This window comes from Pseudophryne corroboree, chromosome 9 (assembly GCF_028390025.1).
Source record: "Pseudophryne corroboree isolate aPseCor3 chromosome 9, aPseCor3.hap2, whole genome shotgun sequence".
Classification (NCBI taxonomy): domain Eukaryota; kingdom Metazoa; phylum Chordata; class Amphibia; order Anura; family Myobatrachidae; genus Pseudophryne; species Pseudophryne corroboree.
The window spans coordinates 108,683,238-108,707,677 of NC_086452.1; the positions used below are offsets into that span (position 1 = coordinate 108,683,238).

The window sequence follows — 24,440 nt, forward strand, 5'->3', positions numbered from 1 at the left end:
GGTTCTCGCTCCCAAATTACTGCGGGCCTTTAACTCCATCTCCGCTGAAACTCACTTCACCAGACAATCACTTGAGGCCCACATTACGGTGATCCCTAAACAAGGAAAGGACCCCTCAGTATGCTCCAGTTACAGGCCAATCTCCCTGCTTAACCTAGATCTCAAATTCTTTGCGAAATTAATGGCTCTTAGATTGAACGAATTTCTCCCGTCGCTCGTCCATAACGACCAGGTGGGCTTCGTCCCCGGCCGTGAAGCTAAAGATAATACGACTAAACTCCTAAATCTCATCCATCTGGCATCTAGCAGCAAGACATCCACTGTGTTGCTGTCTACAGACGCCGAAAAGGCTTTCAAGGCTGCCCCTTGTCTCCCCTGATTTTTGTTCTTTGTATTGAAGCCCTGGCCAGGGCTATTAGAGCAAATGACAAGATCAAGGGGCTAAAAATAGGTGATATAGACTACAAACTTGCTCTATTTGCAGACGACCTACTGACGACGGTCACAGACCCAGCGCTCTCACTTCCTAACCTGATGAGTGAATTGGACATCTTCAGCTCATTATCAGGTTTTAAAATCAACACATCTAAATCCTATGCCCTTCATATCTCAACCCCCCACTCGGTCTTGACTGGTCTGAAAGCCACATTCCCCTTTCAATGGAGGGACTCCCACATCACATACCTGGGAGTTCAGCTGTCAAGCGACTCCTCACGTCTATTGCCCTTGAACTTCCACCCTATTCTCCAGGCCATTAGAAACGATTATTGCAGATGGCAATACCACAATCTCTCTTGGCTTGGTAGAATCAACGTTGTAAAAATGAACACGTCACCCAAACTGCTCTATCTCCTTCAGACCTTGCCAATTCAGATCCCCGACTCCTGGTTCCGGACTGTGAGATCTTTGATCCAGCAATTTATTTGGCGTCGTAAGAGACCTAGGATTAGTAGATCCATCCTGACTCGACCACCTCAAAAAGGTGGGTTCATGCTCCCAGATATTAAAATTTATTACCAAGCAATCCTCTTAAACAGAGTCTTAGATTGGACCAGGAGCCGGGAGATTAAACAATGGGTGGTCTTAGAAGGTCTATGCTTACAACTGTTCCCAGAAATCTTCCCTTGGCTCCCGACCTTGCCCAAACTACTACACCCCCACCCGACTATTTCTCCTACACTTTCTTTTTGGAAGGGGATACGGCGTAGATCCTGCATCTCCTCTATTTTTGGCCCCCTCACCTCCTTTCTGAGCAATCAGACTTTCCCACCTGGCCTCTCATTGGGGTATTATCAAAACTGGGCATTGGAGGGACTCTTTAGAATGGGTCAGCTAGTTCACCCGTCTGGGGTTAAACAGTTCTCGGAGATACGAGAGAAATGGGAGATTCCACAAACGGACTTCTGGAAGTTCCTGCAGGTCCGACACTTTCTACACACAGATAATATGTACCGTCAGGCATCAAGGGAGCTGACCGCGTTTGAAAAAATTTGTGTGGCCCCCATGAATCCCCTACATACAGTGTCTTCCCTATACAAGCTCCTAAGTACGTCTGACTCCCCGACCCCTCCCCTTTTCACCCAAAAATGGGAGAGGGATTTGAACATCTCACTCTCAGACAGGGAATGGGACTCTGTCTTTCTTAAAGCTCACAAGAGCTCCATTTGTATACAGGTCAGAGAAACGCAATACAAGATCCTGATGAGATGGTACAGACACCCCACTCTCTTACACGTTATTTCCCCATCCGTCTCACCTACCTGCTGGAGATGTCATAGGGATCTAGGCTCTCTACTACACATCTGGTGGACCTGCCCCCTTATTAAAAGTTTCTGGGATGATGTAATTTCTATTTCCGGTGATATTCTACATACTTCTGTCCCATCTGACCCGGCCTTTTGGCTACTAAACCACTCCACTACCCCAATCTCTACTTACAAGACATCTTTACTACGACACCTTGGCAATGCCGCACGGGCAGTAATCCCCACAATGTGGAAATCTGTCAGTCCTCCTACAAGATATACCTGGTTCTCCAGACTAGACTATTATATGAACATGGAAGATGTATTATTGAGCGCTGCAGACAGACGTTCGGAATTTACTGCTATGTGGTGGCCTTGGATAGAATACAAGACATCTGAGTCGTATAAGTCTTACATTTCCTCCGCGAAGTGAAGCGGGCGGCGAGAGACACTCCTTGGTTCAGTTTGTCAAAAGCCCCGTACCAATATGCTTAATCCCCAATTCATTACACATATTTTACTCTCCTTTTTTCAACATACTCGGTTCAGTCACCTCACCTCTCTGTTGTTTTCTTTTTCTTGTTATATGCCTATGCTTTATCATACTTCTCAGTTTAAAATGTTAAGATAGACTATAACTATATTGAATACTTGGCTATTAATCTGTATATGCTTAATTTGCCACTTTATTTTGCTGATGATTGATGTTCAGATATGTTTACAAGCTGTTATAAGTCTGTATTCGTTTAAAAAAAAACAGATTATACAAAAAAAAAAAAAAAAATGTGCCGGACGTTAGCATTGAGGCAAGATTTATGAGGACACATCTGTATCCAAGCAGAGGCAGAGGTCACAGTGTTAGTGGCAGTGTGAGTGCTGTGTGCATGTGAGTGGGTTGGTTGTGCAGTAGTGTTCAGAATATGTGTAAGGAGTATTATGTGTGTCATGTAAAAATGCACTAATAATGTTCAACATATGTGTAAGGGGCAATATGTGTGTCATTATGTGTATAAGGGCATTAATAATGTGCGGCATATGTGTAACAGGGTACTACTGTATGTGTCATTTTGTGTATAGGGGCACTAATAATGTGCAGCAAATGTGTAGGAGGCACTATGTGTGTCATTATGTGTATAAGGGCATTAATAATGTGCGGCATATGTGTAAGGGACATTATGTGTAAAAGGGCATTAATAAAGGTTGTCATAATGTGTAAGGCACATTATGTTTATAAGGACAATAATAATGTGTCTCGTATGTGTTAGGGACATTACTGTGTGGCATTATGTGCTTAAGGTGCTCACTATGTGGCGTTGCGTTTAGAAAGGGCACTACTGTGTCGTCTAATATGAATAAAAAGCAATAGGGTGTGGAGTAATGTGAATAAGGAGCAATTCATTGTGATGTAATGTGAATAAGGGGCTCTACTGTGAGGAGTAACGTTTATAAGGTAAAGTGATAATACTGTGGGATGTAATATGAATTATGGAAAGTATCGCATGATCAAATGTGAATAAAGTGCAGTACTGTGTGGCGCAATTGGAATTGGGGTTACTATTGTGTGGCCATGCCCTTTGCCAGCAAAAACACCCCCCTTTTTGGGCTGTGTGCCAAATGTGTGAACTGTTCCTATTTAAAATATAAGGGGTACAAACACCAAAATAAGAACTGCTATGGAGGAGGGGTGATGGTGCTGGGAAAGAAGTCAGAGGCGGAACCAGCAGTGGTGCTAGGGGGCACCAGCCAAAATCTTGCCTAGGGCATCATATTGGTTAGGGCCGGCTCTGTATAAGGGGTCCTACTATTGTGGTGCATAATGTGTATAAGGGGTATATGGTGTGGTAAACTACATTGAAGGACACGCCCCCTTTTGAGTGTCCACACCCCCTTTTCCGGAGCGCGCGTGCTTAGTTACATCCTTCACTTTTCCATTCCCCCACTTCAGAATTTCCACTTCAACCACTGGTTCTGTATGTTTTTTTAATATAGAATGATGTACACTTGTATGTGTTATAATATTAATTATATTTGTAAGAGCACATAGACTAGGAAGTAGGAGGAGTCAGGAATAGTAAGGGGAGGAGTCACAGAGGTGGGCCTGTGTGCTTCAAAAATGCCAGGGCCTATTTTTAGTCCCAGTCCGGCCCTGATTTTGACCCATCGGGCGGATAAATCGTGAGAAAAGTGTCAAATCATTTATAATTTACTTCCGATCCGATGTGCGGTTCCGTGTGCATCAGATCAGATCCTGAGATTGTCACTGCTGCATCATGGATACACTGTATCCAGGAGCCGTGAATGGGATTGCATGCAAAATGACCATGGCCCTCATTCCGAGTCGTTCGCTCGGTATTTTTCATCGCATCGCAGTGAAATTCCGCTTAGTGCGCATGCGCAATATTCGCACTGCGACTGCGCCAAGTATCTTTGCTATGAAGAAAGTATTTTTACTCACGGCTTTCTCATCGCTCCGGCGAACGTAATGTGATTGACAGGAAATGGGTGTTACTGGGCGGAAACACGGCGTTTTATGGGCGTGTGGCTGAAAACGCTACCGTTTCCGGAAAAAACGCAGGAGTGGCCGGAGAAACGGTGGGAGTGCCTGGGCGAACGCTGGGTGTGTTTGTGACGTCAAACCAGGAACGACAAGCACTGAACTGATCGCACAGGCAGAGTAAGTCTGGAGCTACTCAGAAACTGCTAAGTAGTTTGTGATCGCAATATTGCGAATACATCGGTCGCAATTTTAAGATGCTAAGATACACTCCCAGTAGGCGGCGGCTTAGCGTGTGTAACTCTGCTAAATTCGCCTTGCGACCGATCAACTCGGAATGAGGGCCCATATACGATGTATCGTATGCAATATAGCCGCCGGGAGTTGCTGAGGTATCGCATGCGAGGCTGCATGCGATACCTTGGCTTAATGTACGGCCACCTTAAAGTTCTACATTTCAATACAAAAAGAAATGAGAAAACAGCATCCATCCTCCCATAATCCCTGAACAATTTGCCAGAAAATACTCAGCAGCAGCAGCAGCAGCAGCAGCAGCGTCGTTACTGCCATCACTCTGCAACAGCCCAGCTCACACACAGTAACCGCAGCTTGTCCTCACAGAGAGGCGCCCTGACCGAAAGTGGCCGCCAGGTGGCGTCTCCAGGACGCGATCCCGATTCCAAATCGATGAGATAGGTGCTCCCGCATCCCGATTGTTCCACGCGCTCCCAGACTGCGACCCCGCCCCCTTCCGCGGATAGGCGGACGCCCGGCGCTGACTGAGTCCCGGGGATGCCGCTGTCGCTGATGCAGCAGCCGCGGCTCAGGCTGGGAACCGCTGCCGGGAGAGACACTGTCGTCGCCGCCGGAGCACGGTTACCGTGACAACGAGGACTCCGTTACAGTGAGCGGCGTGTGATCCCCAAGCAGCCCGGTGTGCCCCATGCCAGCCCTGGCCGGGCAGTGACACCTCCCGCAGCAGAGACACCGGGGAGAGCTGCTGAGATCGGGCCGGCCCGCTGCTGCCATGCTGATGATGGATCTATCTCCCGGAGGAGACTCCTTACACAGCGGCTTTCACAGCTTCCCGGACCGGGACTCCCTCCCCGATGACTTGGACTCTCCCTGCGGAGGAACAGCGGGAGCCGGCGGGATTCTGGAGCGGATCCTGATGGAGTCGGTGTGCCAGCAGCAGGGCTGGGTGCGGGTGTACGGTAAGCGGAGCCGGGGGTCACACACACCCACCCTACTGTTACATCAGGCTGAACGGGGGCAACCTGTGGCTCTCCAGCCTCTGGTTATTCTGATACTTGTAGTTCCACAGCGGCTGGAGAGGCACAGGCTGCCTAGACCTGGAAGATAATACAATTCATGGGAAAGTCCAAATGTGTAAAAACTATCTATCTATCTATCTATCTATCTATCTATCTATCTATCTATCTATCTATCTATCTTACATTGCAATCCTCATACTCATGACCCATGGGATGGGGAATGGCACAGCACTGGGAGCTGCTACAGAACAACTCTATTACATCTCCAGTAAAAGCAGAAGCGCTTGCAAGCGGTGCGGGATGGAGTGAGCAGCACAGAGGAGCTGATTTCTGACAGCTATTACTGCTGTCATTATTCAGTGCTGCTAGTGGGGTGACCTGGGAGCAGAGCGTGCTACGACTTCATACATCTTAATTGCAGAACCCATCTGTCTCCTGTAAGGCTGACTGTGCCATGTTAGTAGTGCTGGTCACTATTAGGCAGTTTATATAGCCATTATCCCTGCGGGACGTGATCAGTAGCCGTCACATATCAATAGCTAGTCATTGCAGTGTACGATTTTTGGAGCAGCTTCGTTGGTTTAATTACAATTGACGTCACGTAATATAATGGAATATAATATCTTAAATCAGTAGTGAGTTTGTCATCCTGATGTTTTTTATGATGTATTTCAAAATTGATTTTCTATGACGCTTAGCTCATTTTTCCATGGTAAAGTATGTATTCCGAAAAGCGATACCTGTCAGTGGAAAGAATCCTGGTAATAGTACCCTGTGCATTATCTGCTATTTGTAGGGTATCATCCTTGAGTTCTCTACAGTGTGATCAATATGAAGTATAACGTTTCATACAGTGTATTCTAATCTTCAGTCATACGGTCACATCAAAGCATTGTTGCTCGTTCAATATACAGCTGCTTTATAATTTGCAGTGTGGCACAATTTAGTTTTTTTAATGTGTATATAGAGAAATCTGGCATATATGCTTTGTGCCCTTTATTTTGTGTAGTGCAGGCAACTCCGCTTCAGCTTTGTGCTATTCACTAATTTTGCATGGTCCATTGTTTTGTGGCTGCTATACATTGACACATGGATAATATGCCCCTAGTGTTTTTATTCCACGCTGGGAATACAGCACACAGGTGATGTCACTCCTGTGACTAATCTGATATTACACACCTGCATGGATTTTTTTTTTTTTTTTTTAATCACCGCCTTGAACTTCTTACATGAGAATGACTTGTGTTTTAAAATGCTGCAGGATTCTACTGTAAAGTAGCAGCAATCCAACAGATCAATCGTCATAACCATCATCATTGTAGTGCTTCCTCTCTATACCACTTTAGAATGCCCTTCTTGCTTACCACTTGCTATTTTTCCGGTAACAGCAGTTGTGTCATGTTTAGCTAGCGGTATATTGAGGCACAGTCATTTTCTTGTTGAATATGTTGCAATAGACCCCCCCAGTTTTCAAGCTTAATTGTTATATCATCAGATTTATTTAGAACATTGCTCTGAAATATTAATTGAGTGCAGACCTCGTCATATATGGGCAGAAAAATAGATTTGATTTCCGTTTTGGCTGCTGCACAAAGGACATTTTGAATGCACATGCATTGAGCATTTTTCTAATTTATTAACCACAAGTAATATTAGAAATATAATTTGATTTGTTTTCTTGGCTACCCTAAACTCTGATCACAGCACGCGCTTCCTCCACGCATCTATCACTAGACACAAAAACAAAGGACATAGTTGACTGACAGTTAAAAGGGAAATATATAATCCTTAAAACGTAATGTTGCAGAGACCTTGACAAGGTCATAAAATTCTCTCGTCAGGCATCTAGGACCAGGATTGCCATTGCAAAGTTGTTTCTGGTAAAACAGTGAATGTGAAGTGTCATTGAAGTACAGATTAGCTATTGGTTACTTTTCACTGTCAGGAATAACTTGTTTTCTTTTCTTTTACATACAGTAGCGTTTAATGCTCGAAATAGTGTATATATAGCGTTGTTTGATGATGATGTGTTATGTTTTTTTATTCCCGAACCTGATTGCTGCTTATTTAATTTAGTGACTCAATATAAAATCTACATCCAGTTGTGTAACTAGAAACGTCTGGAACCCACTGCAAAGTTGTGAGATGGTCTTCTATCCCCATTCAGAAAGTTAGAGTTCGCTGTAGGATCTTTTAGGCTGGGTGCTAATCACTGCCAGGGAGCACATTTTAAAATTTGAAGGGCAATATTTTAGATATGACACGTTACATCGCTAAAACTGGTCTTGTGTTGTCATCATGCATTTTACATTGACATACGTGTACAATGACCCACTTCATGTTATTTTAACCTTTTGTGTTTATTCATTTTTCACAATGGCATGCCTCATTATTAAATTTAAGATTTATATTCAATAACAACAAAATTTAATCCCAGTACAATTATTTTCTGTTCTTGATGTTCAAAGAAGCTGCGCATAGGGCCATCACATTGGTGTGCAATGATGTGAGTGCTACCAGACCTCTTTAATGATTCAGTGTAAGCTGTATCTGCATGGTTAGCCTAAAGCTAGAGGGAAATGTTCAGGTAGATGTCTGCCCCCCCAAATTGCTGTGACTATTATACTGGCGTACTTCTCACATGGCGCTCTGGAAAAGGGCAGGGCGCTGAGAGAACCTTGCGGAAACAATAATAAAGGTCATACTTCCCAACGTTCTTTGGCTACCCGAAGGAGTTCACCTGGAATCTTGGGTTGTGGCTTTGCAGGAAATCCTGGACCTGCGAAACATGTTTCCCATCTCCGTCACACTGGGTGCGTGCCCCGCGCTGGTTATGCCCCCAGTTCTTCTCTCCTGTGAAAAAACATTGTGTGCAGGCGCACGGCATCTATGCACCGCCTGATCTGCTAACCAGACACCCCCCCCTACCGCCATACACACACACCACATTAGAAACTGTCCTGATGAAATTGGCACGTATGCATATCTTATTTATTACAAATATACTTATTGATTAAACGCTATTGCAAAAAAAAAGTTGACATTGGATACTAGGGTATTTGTAAGTAAATTCTGGCATAAATAGGAGCTTTCACCATGTAATTAACTGCACATTGCTGGTGTTCTTTTTCCAATTCTAAAGTGATAATAAAGATGCAAAAATACATTTGCAATCTAAATGCGATTTTGTTTGCGGTGTTGCTAGTATTGTAATTTGTATTGATAAAGCTAAATATTTATCTTATATAATACCCTTTATGAGGTCTAAGAACACTGTACGCTATCTACGTATGAAGTACCGTAAGGGTACGCACGTTGCGTAACAATCGCTTAGCCGTAGTCGAGACGCTCAAGCGTCACGTTCGCTCACGGCCAAGAGATCACAGGCAGGCACGCTATTGGCTGCTGACTAACGTAATGATTCGCTATAGCGTAGCGGACGCTCGGGACCACGAGGAGATCACCAGTGGCGCTGACGCTCACAATGTTAAACCTTTGTATCTAAACCATAAACAGTGTATTGTGCAGTAAAACCTTAGTGTAATGATAGAGTGTAAATGCAGCACAGTATAACCTTATTACCTTTAAAGCTGTTCTAGCGTCACCGACGCTCTGAGAATACTTAACACTATAAGAAATACACAGATACCGTGCTCAGGGTCCAACGCCTAATATATATATTATGAATGATATACTTGCAAAAGAATTAATACAAATACAAATCATACACTACAATATAACATAGACTACCTAACCAGATAACTACACAGGAAATACAATACAATTACTATTTAAGGGAAAATAAGAGAGAAAGAGGAGAAGAGAGAGAGAGAAATTGGCCCATAATAACAAGAAGATCAATATAGTTGCGGAGAAAAACTTACGCACAAAGGAAACGATCGCATGCGCCTCTGGACATCCAGCTCCCGATTTTCAGCAATGATAACCGTTGAAGAGTGAGAGCTGGATGTGATCGGCCTGTCTATTTATGCCCCACACACAATACAATTCAATGGTCCCTACAATCTCATTGTTCATTGGACACAGGAATTCCTCCTCGCATTATAACAAAAGGTCATAGGTTGATTCATACAGGTGGGCTGTGACTATTTCCAACAGCTCAGGTGGGAGGGAAACTGGGTTTCCCGCCGCATGGATAAGTAAGTGCAAATACAGTAAATGTTCATAAACTTCTTATGTCCATAACTATTCGCACGAGCGATTAATCTGCTTCAAACCAACACCGGAATATTGCTAATTAAATACTCTTCCGATGGGTACTAAACACCACTGTATTACTCCTGTCTGACCCTTCGTATCAAACAAAGAGGGATTTCTCTGTTCATAAACATTCTATATTAACCAAACTTTCAGAATCTATCAAAGGGACCATGATCTAAAAAATACATTATATAGTGAAAATATGTAACGATTGAGTCGCACGCTACGATCACATAAACTCTACCGTAAATACGCATACCGTGTGCCTGCGGGTGCCCGCGACTGTGAGTATGCGCACGTACGGGAGAGCGCACGCATGCGCAGCACGGACCTGTGTGAGGTGCAAATATGGTAGTGTGCATAGGGATATTTTTCTGACTTTGACAGTATCATTCTGAAAAATGCAATGCAATCAAAAGAGTCCATGGGTATGGCAATTTTAGAGCCACAGATGAGCCCGCAAGGGTCTTTGTTATGCTCGCACCCCCCCTCCCACCGGCCATCTAAATGCCGGGATCCCGTCGTTGGCAGACCGCTGGTCACACAAACCCAACCCCCACAGTTACACACATGCATGTAAAGTACCAGTGTGTATGAGGCCTTATAGTGCTAGTTACTCTTGTACAATGTCTAATAACGTCTCAATACTTCCTAGCTCTCCTATGGACTCTGTACCTTCCTATACAAGGTGGTGACCTCGCATATGACAAGTGCCTCATTAGCTCCAGCTATTCTGTTGCAAGTGTTAGTTACCTTTTGTAACTGTCTTGCCGAGGTCAGTCTGTAATGTAGCCCTTTCTCCTCTTTGCCCTAGGCATGACCTTGTAAAGTAGATGAATATTAGGACACAGTTAGGGTGAGGCGACCATTGATTGAGCACTTTTTAAGAGATTAATCTCATAACAGCTGTTGCTCATTTTGTAATTCATTGATTCCTATGTGCTCTGATTTTTACTTTGAAGGTTATTGCACTGATAACACAATTTCAATGCTGTAAATGTAACTAAAGTTGGCATACACTATATAATTATCTGGCAGATCATCTGCCAGATCTGGCTGGTTGGAATAAAAATCTGGTAATGGATGAGAGCAAATGACAATCGACCATTTGCTCCTAAACTCTGGAAAACGGACAAATTGGTTAAATCACGGCTTTAACCAATTTATATGAACAAGTTTTTCCCGTGTTTTGGAGCAAATGTTTGATTGTCATTTGCTCTCATCCATTACCAAATTTTCATTCCAACCAGCCAGATCAACCCGATTATCTCTTTCTATTTGGATTCATAGTCAATTAGACATTATAACCCTAAAAGTGTATTCATTGAAGCAGCTTGGATGGTATGGACAAAGTATAGGGCTGATCCTTTTTGCTTCCGTCCTGCTCAGTGGTCTTATCTGAGCTGTCAGCTGACAGATCCCATCCTTATCAATTTTGTGTTTAAATTGGCTGAGTGAACAGTTTGTGTTACTTCCTAATATCTATATGAAGGGAATCTCATTCTTATTCGTTTTGAGAAACAAACATTTTTCAACGTAAATGCCCGCTCTTTTTGTTTTCAACATATTTGTTCCCTCTGCAGTGCTAAAAGCTGCTAGTTATGCACTGAAAGGCACATATATTTACCACAAAACATAGCTTTAGGTATATGTGAAAAACTTTTAGCTCTATCTATGAATGAGATTTTGGAAAGGCCGACCTTGCTCTAGACACATGGGGTGTTTTATTGAAATGGGGGGGGGGGGGGGTCCATGTGCAAAACCTGGAAAGTTGCTCCATTTTTCTGGTGATTTCTTAAGAAATATGGCGCTATTGCGTTGGCTGCAATGAGTAAATTCAGTGGGTGTGTGTTGGCCTAGTGTTGGGCCTTTTTGATTGGTAGTTTTGTTTGCCATTTTTCTTACACCGTCTGGAGCTGGCCCGGCTAGGCAAGTGAGGGGCACCATTGGCAATGGGGGTGCTCATTGAGTGGGACTTCCCTAGCATTAAGGTGGATCCCAGCCGCCCCCTCCATCTCAGCCCTGGCCCACTTTGCACTGGAGGCAGAGCAGGCACTGAACGCTAACAGCCTCCTACTCTCCTGCCCAGAGCCCGTAGAGCAGTGGGTTGGATGCTGGGTGGGAGAGGGGGAGGGTACATGTTGGGCTGCTGCTTGCCCCCTGTGATGGGGTTAGGTCCTCCTGCATCCGACTGCACTCTCCTCTGTGTCCCCCCCCCCCCCCTCCCTGCTCCATGAGCTTCCTCCTGGTGCAGCCCTGCTTTGGGGAATACTGGTGAGAACACTGGGGCCCATAGACACAGTGACTTGTGTTGCCCACCACACTCTGCACACTTTAAAGATACGTTCCTGCTAGACTAGTCCCCCTTGTATTCAGTTACCAGCCCTTTTCTTCCTCCCATGCACTGCTCTCTTTCCTTTTCTCCTCAGCGTTTATCTGGTTCATCTCTTGCCCCCATTCCCTTACACAATGCACTACTCGTGTCCATGCATTCAGTTACCTATACTGTATATATTGCAGTACATTTCCAGCATTGATTGGCAGCCACACGTCCAGTTATTGATGAAAGTTAATTTTACCATCCTCTTGGAAGAACGATAACCTGAGGCCAGCTCTTCTCAAAGTCCCCTGCCTCAAGCCCTCAGTTCTGTATAACATATGTTATTGATAATGAACTCTGATCCTGGACTGTGGCTGTACTTAAGCTTACTGTAAATATGTTTTGCTGGGTAAACGTTATGTTCAGCTATTATTTGTTTTACCAAAAGACACCATGGGCGAGCTACATGATTATACTATACAGCAGAGGCCAAGGGTCGGAATGGTGTATTAATGCTTTCACTTGGGCTGTCTGAAATGCAGTGTTGTTAAATAGATGTGTAATATCTCAATTAAAATACATTCTTTTTGTTTTATATGAATATCTCCGTTGTCTGATTTGTCATGTTAAGTTTATTTTATAAGTAAATGTTCATTGGAAATAAAAAGTTATTATATAAACTCAGAGTAGATTTGGAAACTTAGGCCGGGTACACACTTAAACAGTCAGCAGAGGTGACTATGGTTGGGATGAATTCTCTTCGCCTCGTACCACCTGGCATTGAGCATACACGCTGTGCAATTTAATGAATAGTGGAATTATATCTGGTTTTCGTCTTTCATTAAACTGCATCACCTCGTACATGTTATCTTCTGATTGGCTGTGCAGCACAGCCAACCAGAACATATCGTGTTACGGCATGCGGGAGCATGTAATCAGGCATACACGGTGCACAATATGCGCAATTTGCCGTTCCGATATGACTGGAAACGTCAAATTGTACAGATCATACAAATGTGTACCTGGCCTTAAACTAGATATCAAAAGGAACATCCCAGATATTGGGGGGTATTCAACAGCTGGTGATACCCGGCTGCAAACATATCAGCCATTTATGGTAGCCCTTATATAGCAAGTTTCCTTTGCAGCTCTATGGGGTGCGAGGCAAAATGTGCAATACAGATGGATGCGATTTATCTTTCCAGAATGGCAAATTACAACCTTCCAGATGAATTGAATTCCCTCATTGTATTTTTAAAGATTTTAAATAATCACTTCTATACTGAATTATTACAATTGTAAGACAGCCAAGCAATTGTCACAATTCAGTTCTTGTGTGAGTGCACATGCATATCGCGCGTGTCGTACCCAGACAGGGTTCAGCTGCGTACAATAGCTAAACCCGTCTAAAGTACTGTTTTGGGTGTCCAAACCTCCGTCTAGACGCCCAAAGTTCTGATTAAGGGCACATCTCTTCCCGTACCTCAGGAGGCTGTGGAAAGAAATGTCATCCCCACGGCTACCAGGCGTCTAAATGGAGCAACAATTGAATTGCTCTGTTTTGCGTTCACTAGTTGTAGCCGTGGGGTAAAACAATTGAATTCCCCCTTAAGGTACGAACCATAAATGTACTTTTTGTTAATGTCACATTTCACTGCAGCTCTGTTATAAAGTATTACATTAATTCTTCATTACAGCAGATGTTTTATAAAGTGCCAACTTATTACATAGTGCTGATGATACAAATAAATAATATACAGCAATGTGAAACAAAGGTTAAAGCCAGCCCTGTGAAGGGGAAAGTGTGTGTGTCGCTACTGTAATGCAGAAACTTTATCACCCACAAATAAGCAACCATTGGTGCTGACATTTCTGTGCTGCTACCGTTGATGTGGTATGGGTGGAAGGTGTCTCTATGAAAGATGAACCAGTCACTTTACAAACATTAACATTGTCAGCTGCTGGCATCCATCCTTTACTGTTTATCTTGCCGTCCTTCCTCTTCTGGTTCTAGAGAAAGCTTTTGCTCTCGTGCTGCCTGGGCATTCTCGTGATTACCTGCCAGCTCGGAGAAACTATGTGCCCGCTATTTTTCTTTGGCATCATTCTCTCTATAGGACACTGTGCCAGAACACTTGTTCCTCATGTTCACAGGAGTTGTAGCAGCAGCTGCTACCATGGAGGAGGCCGCAGAGAACACTAGAGGTAGCACCAGCAGTTACTGTGGAGCTCGCAAGGTCCTGAGCTAAGAAGCCAGGAGATTGTCTAAATAACCCCGTCTTTGGTGTGATGTCTCCTCTACAGGGTGTCCCTAAAGTCTGGACACATAGGCAATAATGCATATTTTCAAGAAATTAAATGAATTAAATTTTCAACAACATTTTATTTAATTGGAATATTAACAAATAACATCTTCAATATGGTTCCATCATTTGTGAGGCAAAGGTTGATGCAGTTTGCAAGATTCACGTGAACTCAATGCAATAACTCTGTGTCTAGACTTTAGGGACACCCTGTATATTGCCATGTAATTTCCCCCAACTTCTGAAATAATGACCTGTTTTTATATTAGTGAAAGAGGATTATGCGAGAGGTAGGGATCTGAGCAGGTCTCAAGTCCAGCCATATACTGGGGGAAAAAATGTTATCGGCCCTGATCTCCCAACGGGAGATCGCAGGGGGGGATATTCATTTGATGCCCCCTATCTCGCTGATTGCGCCCATTCATGTCGGGTTTACACGTGTAAATCGGATAAACCCATCTAAACTAATAGGCGCAATCGTATAACGTGCCGTTTCGGATCACTTTCACACATTTCAGCTTGCCACCCCCGGCGGGTGCAAGCTGAAATGTTGACGCCGGCAGCCGATCGCGCCCAAACGGAGCTAGATATGAATATCTCCATTCAGCGCCATCTAGAGGCTGCCAGACAAAAAAATCATTCGAATCTCGGCCACTGTATATTTGCCATATTATTCCAAAGTTTGCCCCATCCCCTGTATATACATCAGCACAGCCTAGTTATCAGTCTCCATTTTCTTCTGTGGCGTAATACTGCAACTTACTGCATAGGAGTGAAAGAGGGCATGCTGGCCACGTTCAGTTACTGCACATATGACAGTGTAATACATCTCCTGCGTGCTGCGGCCCACCAACCTGTACAGCTGCTACATAGCAGAACTGATACGCACACACATTAGAGTTGTTCATGGGCAGCAATGGCTGAGATTTTAGAAATAATTTAATGTTAAAGATAGTAACATAAACCGCCAACTGAGGGTGTTCTAACAAATGAAGTTGCCAGTGTGCAATTTATTTTCCACATGCCCCTCCCAATGAGAATTTTGTGCCTGTGCAGAAGACAGCAAAGGGTCTAGCACTGATGTCAGAGCCTTTGCCACCTTTTGTGCCCATGTCATATTTCCATAGACATCAGCAGAGATATGGCAGTGCTGGCAGCCTGTTTAGACCCTGCTCTGGGGGCAGTGTGCAGTGCAAGCACCTTTTTAAATTACGGGCTTTGATTTTTTTTTACACAGCTTTACTAGGCTGCGAACAAAAATCTTCAAGTCCGGAGCATATAGTAGCACTTACAGTACTTGCACTGCTAGGGGACTTGCGTCTAATTGAATTGACCCCATAGATAGTTTACACACACACAGATTCTATGCACTTGCTGTTATGCTTAAAGTGACCTCTATGATAAATTGACTTGTGGTTTTTATAGGGTGTGAATGTTTAGTAACCAAGTGCAGCAGTTTATTACATTGGACATCCCAAGCCCATGGCACACAGCTGGTTAATGAATCTGTCAGTCAGGGATGAGGGGATTGTGTTTGCACAATGAAGTCAGTGGTTAAAAACAGTATGTAAAACATAGACAAATTATCCATGATGTGGAAACAGACTACACTGCTTTCTGTGTATTTGAATGTCTATAGTCTAACCAGAGATGCTGACACTCTCCGTGGGTTACAGGAAAAGAACGGTTACACTTGCTTCGGATGGATTTGTATCTGAGAAATTTTAAAATATCTCTCATCCAATCCTCTTAGTGACTTTTGACCCCTTCACTAACTACAATGTAAACTACAGTGTAATACTCCTCATATACAGTGGGCTTGATTCGATTCAGTGCGGATTGAATAGCGCTAGGAATTAGCTCTCTGTGCTATTCAATTCATTGTGTTGTGACACCCGACAACAGGATTTCTTCTCGCACTCCTCCAGGGGTTCGAGCAGAAATCCGATAAAACTGCTGTTGCGATGCTAATTTCTGCCCTTAGCGCGGCAGAAACAGCATCGCGCTAGGCACTTTACACAAAGAATGCTACTTCTTGAGGCAAAAAACCGGTTTAGTCCGCGAGAACCAGCCTTCCCCGACTTGACCCTGCTGTAAATTGAATAGCATCAGGAGCTAATTCCTGGCGCTACTCAATCTGCGCAGAATTGAGTCAAGCCCATTGAGATTAGTCCTTTCTTATGGGGTAAGCACACTATTCTGCTATGACCCTCCAATTACACTACAAACGATTTAAAACTAGTGTCGACCGTGGGGTGAATAATCTTTGCTGCCAATTTCTTTTTTTTTTTCTATAAATCCTTTTCTTGAGGTTTTACAGGGAAAGGCAGTAACATGCATGAAAACAGCAATGCGGAAACACTATTCTCATGAACGGTATCCGTTTGGATGGTCGACCATGTTATAGTCGACAGTCATTAGGTCGACATTAACATGGTCGACGCATGACATGTCGACATATGAAAAGGTAGACATGGCTTCTTTTTTTTTTTTAAACAAATGTTATTTTACAATTTTTCATACTTTGCCATCCACGTGGACTACAATTGGGAACGGTAACCTGTACCGAGCACAGCAGTATCGGAGCGAGGCACCTTGCCTGCAGTTCGCTCGCCATGCAAGGGGATGCGGTACACTAATTGGGGTTCCTGGTCATGTTACGTAAAAATGACACCAAAAACAGTACAAAAATCCATGTCGGCCTGTCACGTGTCGATGATTTTCACGTGTTGACCATGTCAATGTCGACCAATAGTGGTTGACCTAATGACTGTTGAACTAAACATGGTCGACCATTCATACTGGAACCCTCATGAACATACAATGTTGAAAACAGCATACAAAAATAGAATGAACTAGTGGCAGGATAGATACCTGTGTATTTTGAAAGGGTGGAGGATGGGGGAGCAGGGACAAAAGGAAGGAAGGGAAGTGGGGGAAAGGAGGGGAGAAGGGAAGGAGACTGTTGGTGGATACTGTGTAAAGTGAAGAACTAAAGATTGATAGTATGAGACTCTCTAGGAGATCCAAGGAGATCAGATTCCCATAAATTTGTGTGGGTGTTCATGCAAATAGCTAGTGATATGTTCAAGATGGTAGGTGTGCCAAATTGAAGTGTGTAGAGCCGAAGAGGAGGGGGGTCTACCTTCTTCCAACAAACCGTAACGGAGCAGTTAGCTGTATTGAGGAAGCTAGAGTACTTCTGTCACAACTGGGAATAGGCCGTGGTAAGAAGGAGTATGAGAGGCAAGGTGGCAGTGAATTGCCTGTGAGGGAGAAGATGAAACAATTTACCATGTCATGCGCCTAATTTTATGGCAGTGCCACCAGATGTTAGCAAGATGCCCTCTTCCCCACAGCCCATTCCAGTAGTATTTTTAGACCTGGTGTCTTACATCATGTTCCATACAGAATATGGCCTGAGAAAATTCACTGAAACTGTTGGGTAAAAGTATCCTTTTACATTTATCTTTTATACCACTTTTGGACAGAAGCCGGGACTTTGACCCTGCTTTTTCCCAGGTTGTTGAACATGGGTCACAGCTTCTATACCCCTTTCACACTCCAGCTTGGACCTGGGTTATTCCCAGGTTGACCCCTTTCACACTGAACCCCTGTCAGCCCTGCAAACCGTGTATTCATGTAGCATGGACGTCACAGGCGGATGAGTCGATTTTCCATTTGTCGAAAAACTCAGGTCGCATCCTTTTAATCAGCAGGCAATCCGGGTCAGCCAGGGAATAACCCTGGTAGCAACCATGGTCGAGTCCCGAGCAATTTGGATCTGGATAGACCCTTTCACACAAGGACCCGGCTTGCCCCAGCAAATTCCTTTGTCAAATTCTGTCCGAAAGGGGTTCCTTTGAGCGGAAGTGTTAACTCTGACCACAAACCTCAAACTAACATAAACTAAATGGGACTTTGTGGACACCATTGCGCATGTCGCGTCAAAACAGAATCCGCCTAAACTCCCTGCTTTGGATGACCAATCTCCCGAGTTTCCACACATTTTTTCGCGCACCTTACAAGGCTGTGACAACAAAATGTGTCCTGCTCGGCTGCTGAGTGCCCGAACGGCAGATCAATTGAATTTCTGCCGTCGGGCGTCACCTAGTGGCAGCCAAGATTAAAACAATTGAATCGGCCCCAAAAAGTATCCTTTTTTTTTTTCTTTCTTTCAACATCACACACTACTTCTATAATACTGTGGTGCTTGTGGCGCATAAGATGCACTGGTTGTAGTCTCTGCAATCTGACCACCATGTAACACACAGTTTAACATTAGTGTGATTGCTGCCATTGCATTATTCTGTAACTAAAGAAAGAAAGTACATCATATTTTAATGTGTATCCATCACCTCACAATACCCCGCTAATGGTCAGGATTACAAAAGCAGAATGGGTACAACTAGGCAAACTGCTCAAAGATTGGAGACGGGTGTTGTGACTAGAATGTGGCTGGAAAAATGTGCCAGGTGCTGATGGCATAGTCCCAACCTGAGGCACACAGGGATTGTGCATACATGAATGCAGAAAGACATGGGCTGGTGTAATGATATAGACTAGGAAGAACAATTAACATTAACTGGACTATTTTCTGCAAGTGGGTGACTGTCGAGTTGTTTCTGGCTAACACCTGATGATGTTGTTGTATGAAACTGTTATAATGCACAGTGCCAACATTTTGCACGCTATCAGAGTGCATCAGCTGGGAGTTCCAAAGTTCAAAGCCAGTTGACTGGGCCCTATTTCAGCCAGCTGGCATTATTCCACTGGAGGATTTCAGTTAGACATTCATTGAGATAGGATGCTGAATCCTAGAACCTGGTGCAAAATTGCAAGGATCATCCACGTTGAGCTAAAATAAATTGCTTGTTTTTTCTCTTACGTCCTAGAGGATGCTGGGGACTCCGTAAGGACCATGGGGTATAGACGGGCTCCGCAGTAGACATGGGCACTCTAAAGACTTTAGATGGGTGTGCACTGGCTCCTCCCTCTATGCCCCTCCTCCAGACCTCAGTTAGATCCTGTGCCCAGAGGAGACTGGATGCACTGCAGGGGAGCTCTACTAAGTTTCTCTGAAAAATACTTTTTGTTAGGTTTTTTATTTTCAGGGAGCACTGCTGGCAACAGGCTCCCTGCATCGTGGGACTGAGGGGAGAGAAACAGACCTACTTAAATGCTAGGCTCTGCTTCTTAGGCTACTGGACACCATTAGCTCCAGAGGGTCGGAACGCAGGTCTCACCCTCGCCGTTCGTCCTGGAGCCGCGCCGCCGTCCTCCTCACAGAGCCGGAAGATAAAAGCCGGGTGAGTATGAGAAGAAAGAAGACTTCAAAGGCGGCAGAAGACTTCAGATCTTCTATGAGGTAATGCTGCGCGCCATTGCTCCCACATTAACACACACACTGGCGGCAGTGTATGGGTGCAGGGCGCAGGGGGGGTGCCCTGGGCAGCAATTATTAAACCTCTAGGGACACTGGCATAGTTATATACTGCGGAGGCAGTATATTACAAAAAACCCCGCCAGTATAAAGATTTGAGCGGGATCGAAGCCCGCCGGTGAGGGGGCGGAGCTTGATTCCTCAGCACTAACCAGCGCCATTTTCTCCACATCACGCTGCAGAGAAGCTGGCTCCCCGGACTCTCCCCTGCTGAACACAAGTACAGAGGGCAAAAAAGAGGGGGGGGGGGCACATTTATTTGGCGCAGTGAGTATATTTTTATAAAAGCGCTGTACTGACTGGGATTTTATTCCAGTGTCCGGTGGCGCTGGGTGTGTGCTGGCATACTCTCTCTCCAAAGGGCCTTATTGGGGGACTGACTCAAATATATATATATATATATATATATATATGTGTGTGTATATATATATATATGTATGTGTGTGTGTGTGTATATATATATATATATAATTTCTCTATCGTCCTTGTGGATGCTGGGGTTCCTGAAAGGACCATGGGGATTAGCGGCTCCGCAGGAGACAGGGCACAAAAAGTAAAGCTTTCCGATCAGGTGGTGTGCACTGGCTCCTCCCCCTATGACCCTCCTCCAGACTCCAGTTAGATTTTTGTGCCCGGCCGAGAAGGGTGCAATCTAGGTGGCTCTCCTAAAGAGCTGCTTAGAGAAAGTTTAGCTTAGGTTTTTTATTTTACAGTGAGTCCTGCTGGCAACAGGATCACTGCAACGAGGGACTTAGGGGAGAAGGAGTGAACTCACCTGCGTGCAGGATGGATTGGCTTCTTGGCTACTGGACATCAGCTCCAGAGGGACGATCACAGGTACAGCCTGGATGGTCACCGGAGCCGCGCCGCCGGCCCCCTTGCAGATGCTGAAGTAAGAAGAGGTCCAGAATCGGCGGCTGAAGACTCCTGCAGTCTTCTAAAGGTAGCGCACAGCACTGCAGCTGTGCGCCATTTTCCTCTCAGCACACTTCACACGGAAGTCACTGAGGGTGCAGGGCGCTGGGAGGGGGGCGCCCTGGGAGGCAAATGAAAACCTTTTTTGGCGAAAAATACCTCACATATAGCCCCCAGAGGCTATATGGAGATATTTAACCCCTGCCAAGATTCACTAAATAGCGGGAGACGAGCCCGCCGAAAAAGGGGCGGGGCCTATCTCCTCAGCACACAGCGCCATTTTCTCTCACAGAAAGCCTGGAGAGAAGGCTCCCAGGCTCTCCCCTGCACTGCACTACAGAAACAGGGTTAAAACAGAGAGGGGGGGCACTGATTTTGGCGATATTGAGATATATATAAAGATGCTATAAGGGAAAACACTTATATAAGGTTGTCCCTATATAATTATAGCGTTTTGGTGTGTGCTGGCAAACTCTCCCTCTGTCTCCCCAAAGGGCTAGTGTGGGTCCTGTCCTCTGTCGGAGCATTCCCGGTGTGTGTGCTGTGTGTCGGTACGTGTGTGTCGACATGTATGAGGACGATGTTGGTGAGGAGGCGGAGAAATTGCCTGTAATGGTGATGTCACTCTCTAGGGAGTCGACACCGGAATGGATGGCTTATTTAGGGAATTACGTGAGAATGTCAACACGCTGCAAGGTCGGTTGACGACGTGAGACGGCCGAAAAACTATTAGTACCGGTCCAGGCGTCTCAGAAACACCGTCAGGGGCGTTAAAAACGCCCATTTACCTCAGTCGGTCGACACAGACACAGACACGGACACTGAATTCAGTGTCGACGGTGAATAAACAAACGTATTTCTCATTAGGGCCACACGTTAAGGGCAATGAAGGAGGTGTTGCATATTTCTGATACTACAAGTACCACAAAAAAGGGTATTATGTGGGAGTGAAAAAACTACCTGTAGTTTTTCCTGAATCAGATAAAATAAAATGAAGTGTGTGATGATGCGTGGGGTTACCCCGATAGCAAATATTGGCGTTATACCCTTTCCCGCCAGAAATTAGGGCGCGTTGGGAAACACCCCTTAGGGTGATAAGGCGCTCACACGCTTATCAAGTGGCGTTACCGTCTCCAGATACGGCCGCCCTCAAGGAGCCAGCTGATAGGAAGCTGGAAAGATATCCTAAAAAGTATATACACACATACGGTGGTTATACTGCGACCAGCGATCGCCATCAGCCTGGAGATGCAGTGCTGGGTTGGCTTGGTCGGATTCCCTGACTGAAAATATTTTATTCATATAGAGCATTTAATAGGATGCATTCTATATATATGTACGTGAGATGCACAGAGGGATATTTGCTCTCTGGCATCAAGATAAGTACGTTGTCCATATCACCCAGAAGATGTCATGGACACGACAGTGGTCAGGTGATACAGATCCCATACGGCACATGGAAGTATTGCCGTAAAAAGGGAAGGAGTTAGTTGGGGTCGGTCCATCGGACCTGGGGACCACGGCAACAGCTGGGAAATCCAACCTTTTTACCCCAAGTTACATCTCAGCTGAAAAAGACACCGTCTTTTCAGCCTCAATCCTTCCTTTCCCATGAGGGCATGCAGGCAAAAGGCCAGTCATATCTGCCCAGACATAGAGGTAAGGGAAGTAGACTGCAGCAGGCAGCCCCTTCCCAGGAAAAGAAGCCCTCCACCGCGTCTGCAAGTCCTCAGCATGACGCTGGGGCCGTGCAAGCGGACTCAAGGTGGGGGGGTAGTCTCAAGAGTCTCAGCGCGCAGTGGGATCACTCGCAGGTTGACCCCTAGATAGTACAAGTATTATCCCAGGGGTACAGATTGGAGAGTCGAGACATCTTCTCCTCGCAGGTTTCTGAAGTCTGCTTTACCAACGGCTCCCTCCGACAGGGAGGCAGCATTGGAAACAATTCACAAGCTGTATATCCAGCAGGTGATAATCAAAGTACCCCTCCTACAACAAGGAAAAGGGTATTATTTTTCCACACTATATTGTGGTACTGAAGCCAGACGGCTTGGTGAGACATAGTCTAAACTGAAATCTTTGAACACTTACATAAAAGGTTCAAATCGAGATGGAGTCACTCAGAGCAGTGATAGCGAACCGGAAAAAAGGGGACTATATGGTGTCCCTGGACATCAAGGATTACCTCCATGTCCAAATTTGCCCTTCTCAACAAGGGTACCTCTGGTTCGTGGTACAGAACTGTCAATATCAGTTTCAGACGATGCCGTTTGAATTATCCACGGCACCCCGGGCCTTTTACCAAGGTAATGGCCGAAAAGATGTTTATTCAAAGAAAAAAGGCATCTAAATTATCCCTTACTTGGACGATATCCTGGAAAGGGCAAGTTCCAGAGAACAGTTGGAGGTCGGAAGAGCACTATCTAAAGTAGTTCTACGACAGCACGACTGGATTCTAAATATTCCAAGAATCGCAGCTGTTTTCCGACGATACGTCTGCTGTTCCTAGGAATGATTCTGGGCATAGTCCAGAAAAAGGTGTTCCTCCGGGAGGAAAAAGCCAAGGAGTTATTCGACCTAGTCAGAAACCTCCTAAAACCAGGCCAAGTATCAGTGCATCAATGCACAGGAGTCCTGGGAAAAATGGTGGCTTCTTACGAAGCGATTCCATTCGGCAGATCTCAGGGGATTTGCTGGACGAATGGTCCGGATCGCATTTTCAGATGCATCAGCGGATAATCCTGTCTCCAAGGACAAGGGTGTCTCTTCTGTGGGGGCTGCAGAGTGCTCATCTTTTAGAGGGCAGCACACTCAGCATTCAGGACTGTGTTCTGGGGACCACGGATACCAGCCTGAGAGGCTGGGGAGTAGTCACACAGGGAAAAAATTTCCAAGGAAGTGTGGTCAAGTCTGGAGACTTCTCTCCACATGAATATACTGGAGCTAAGGGCAATTTACAATGCTCTGAGCCTAGGAAGACTCCTGCTTCAAAGTCAACCGGTGCTGATCCAGTAGGACATCATCATGGCGGTCGCCCACGTTATCAGACGGGGCGACACAAGAAGCAGGAGGGCAATGACAGCAAGGATTCTTCGCTGGGCGGAAAATCATGTGATAACACTGTCAGCAGTGTTCATTCCGGGAGTGGGCAACTGGGAAGATTTCCTCAGCATAAATGAATTCCACCCGGAAAAGTGGAAACTTATTCTGGAAGTTTCCACATGATTGTAAACCGTTGGGAAAGACCAAAGGTGGTTATGATGGCGTCCCACCTGAAGCGCCAGGTCAAGAGACACTCAGGCAATAGCTGGGACGCTCTGGTAACACCGTCGGTGTACCAGTCGGTGTATGTGTTCCATCCTCTGCTTTTCATACCCAATGTATTGAAAATGATAGGAAGGAGAGGAGTAAGAACTATACTCGTGGCTCCGGTTTGGCCAAGAAGGACTTGGTTCCCGGAACTTCAAGAGATACTAAGAAGGGTCTTGATTCGGCAAGAACCGTGTCTGTTCCGGGACTTACCGCAGCTGCGTTGACGCCAAGGCGGGTGAACGCCGGATCCTAAGGGAAAGAGGCATTCCGGAAGAGGTCATCCCTACCCTGGTCAGAGCCAGGAAGGAGGTGACCGCACAACATTATCACCACTTAGGTGAAAATATGTGCCAGGGTGTGAGTCCAGGAAGGCTCCACGGAAGAATTTCAACTAGGTTAATTTCTACATTTCC

The 24,440-nt window shown here is 45.1% G+C and overlaps 1 protein-coding gene across 3 annotated transcripts in view; it reads left to right on the forward strand.

Moving 5' to 3' along the window:
* The window catches only part of RASAL2 (RAS protein activator like 2), a 544,136-nt gene that overhangs the window by 39,420 nt on the left and 480,276 nt on the right, over positions 1-24,440 (forward strand). Inside the window, exon 1 of one of the 3 annotated variants that reach the window (XM_063939722.1) lies at positions 4,868-5,453. The exons of 1 other annotated variant lie outside the window; for it this stretch is intronic. In XM_063939722.1, the coding sequence (XP_063795792.1) occupies positions 5,267-5,453 (187 nt within the window). In that variant the 5' untranslated portion in view covers positions 4,868-5,266. Of the gene's footprint in view, positions 1-4,867; positions 5,454-24,440 lie in introns of those variants that run through there. One more of the 3 variants, XM_063939721.1, reaches the window with a different exon arrangement.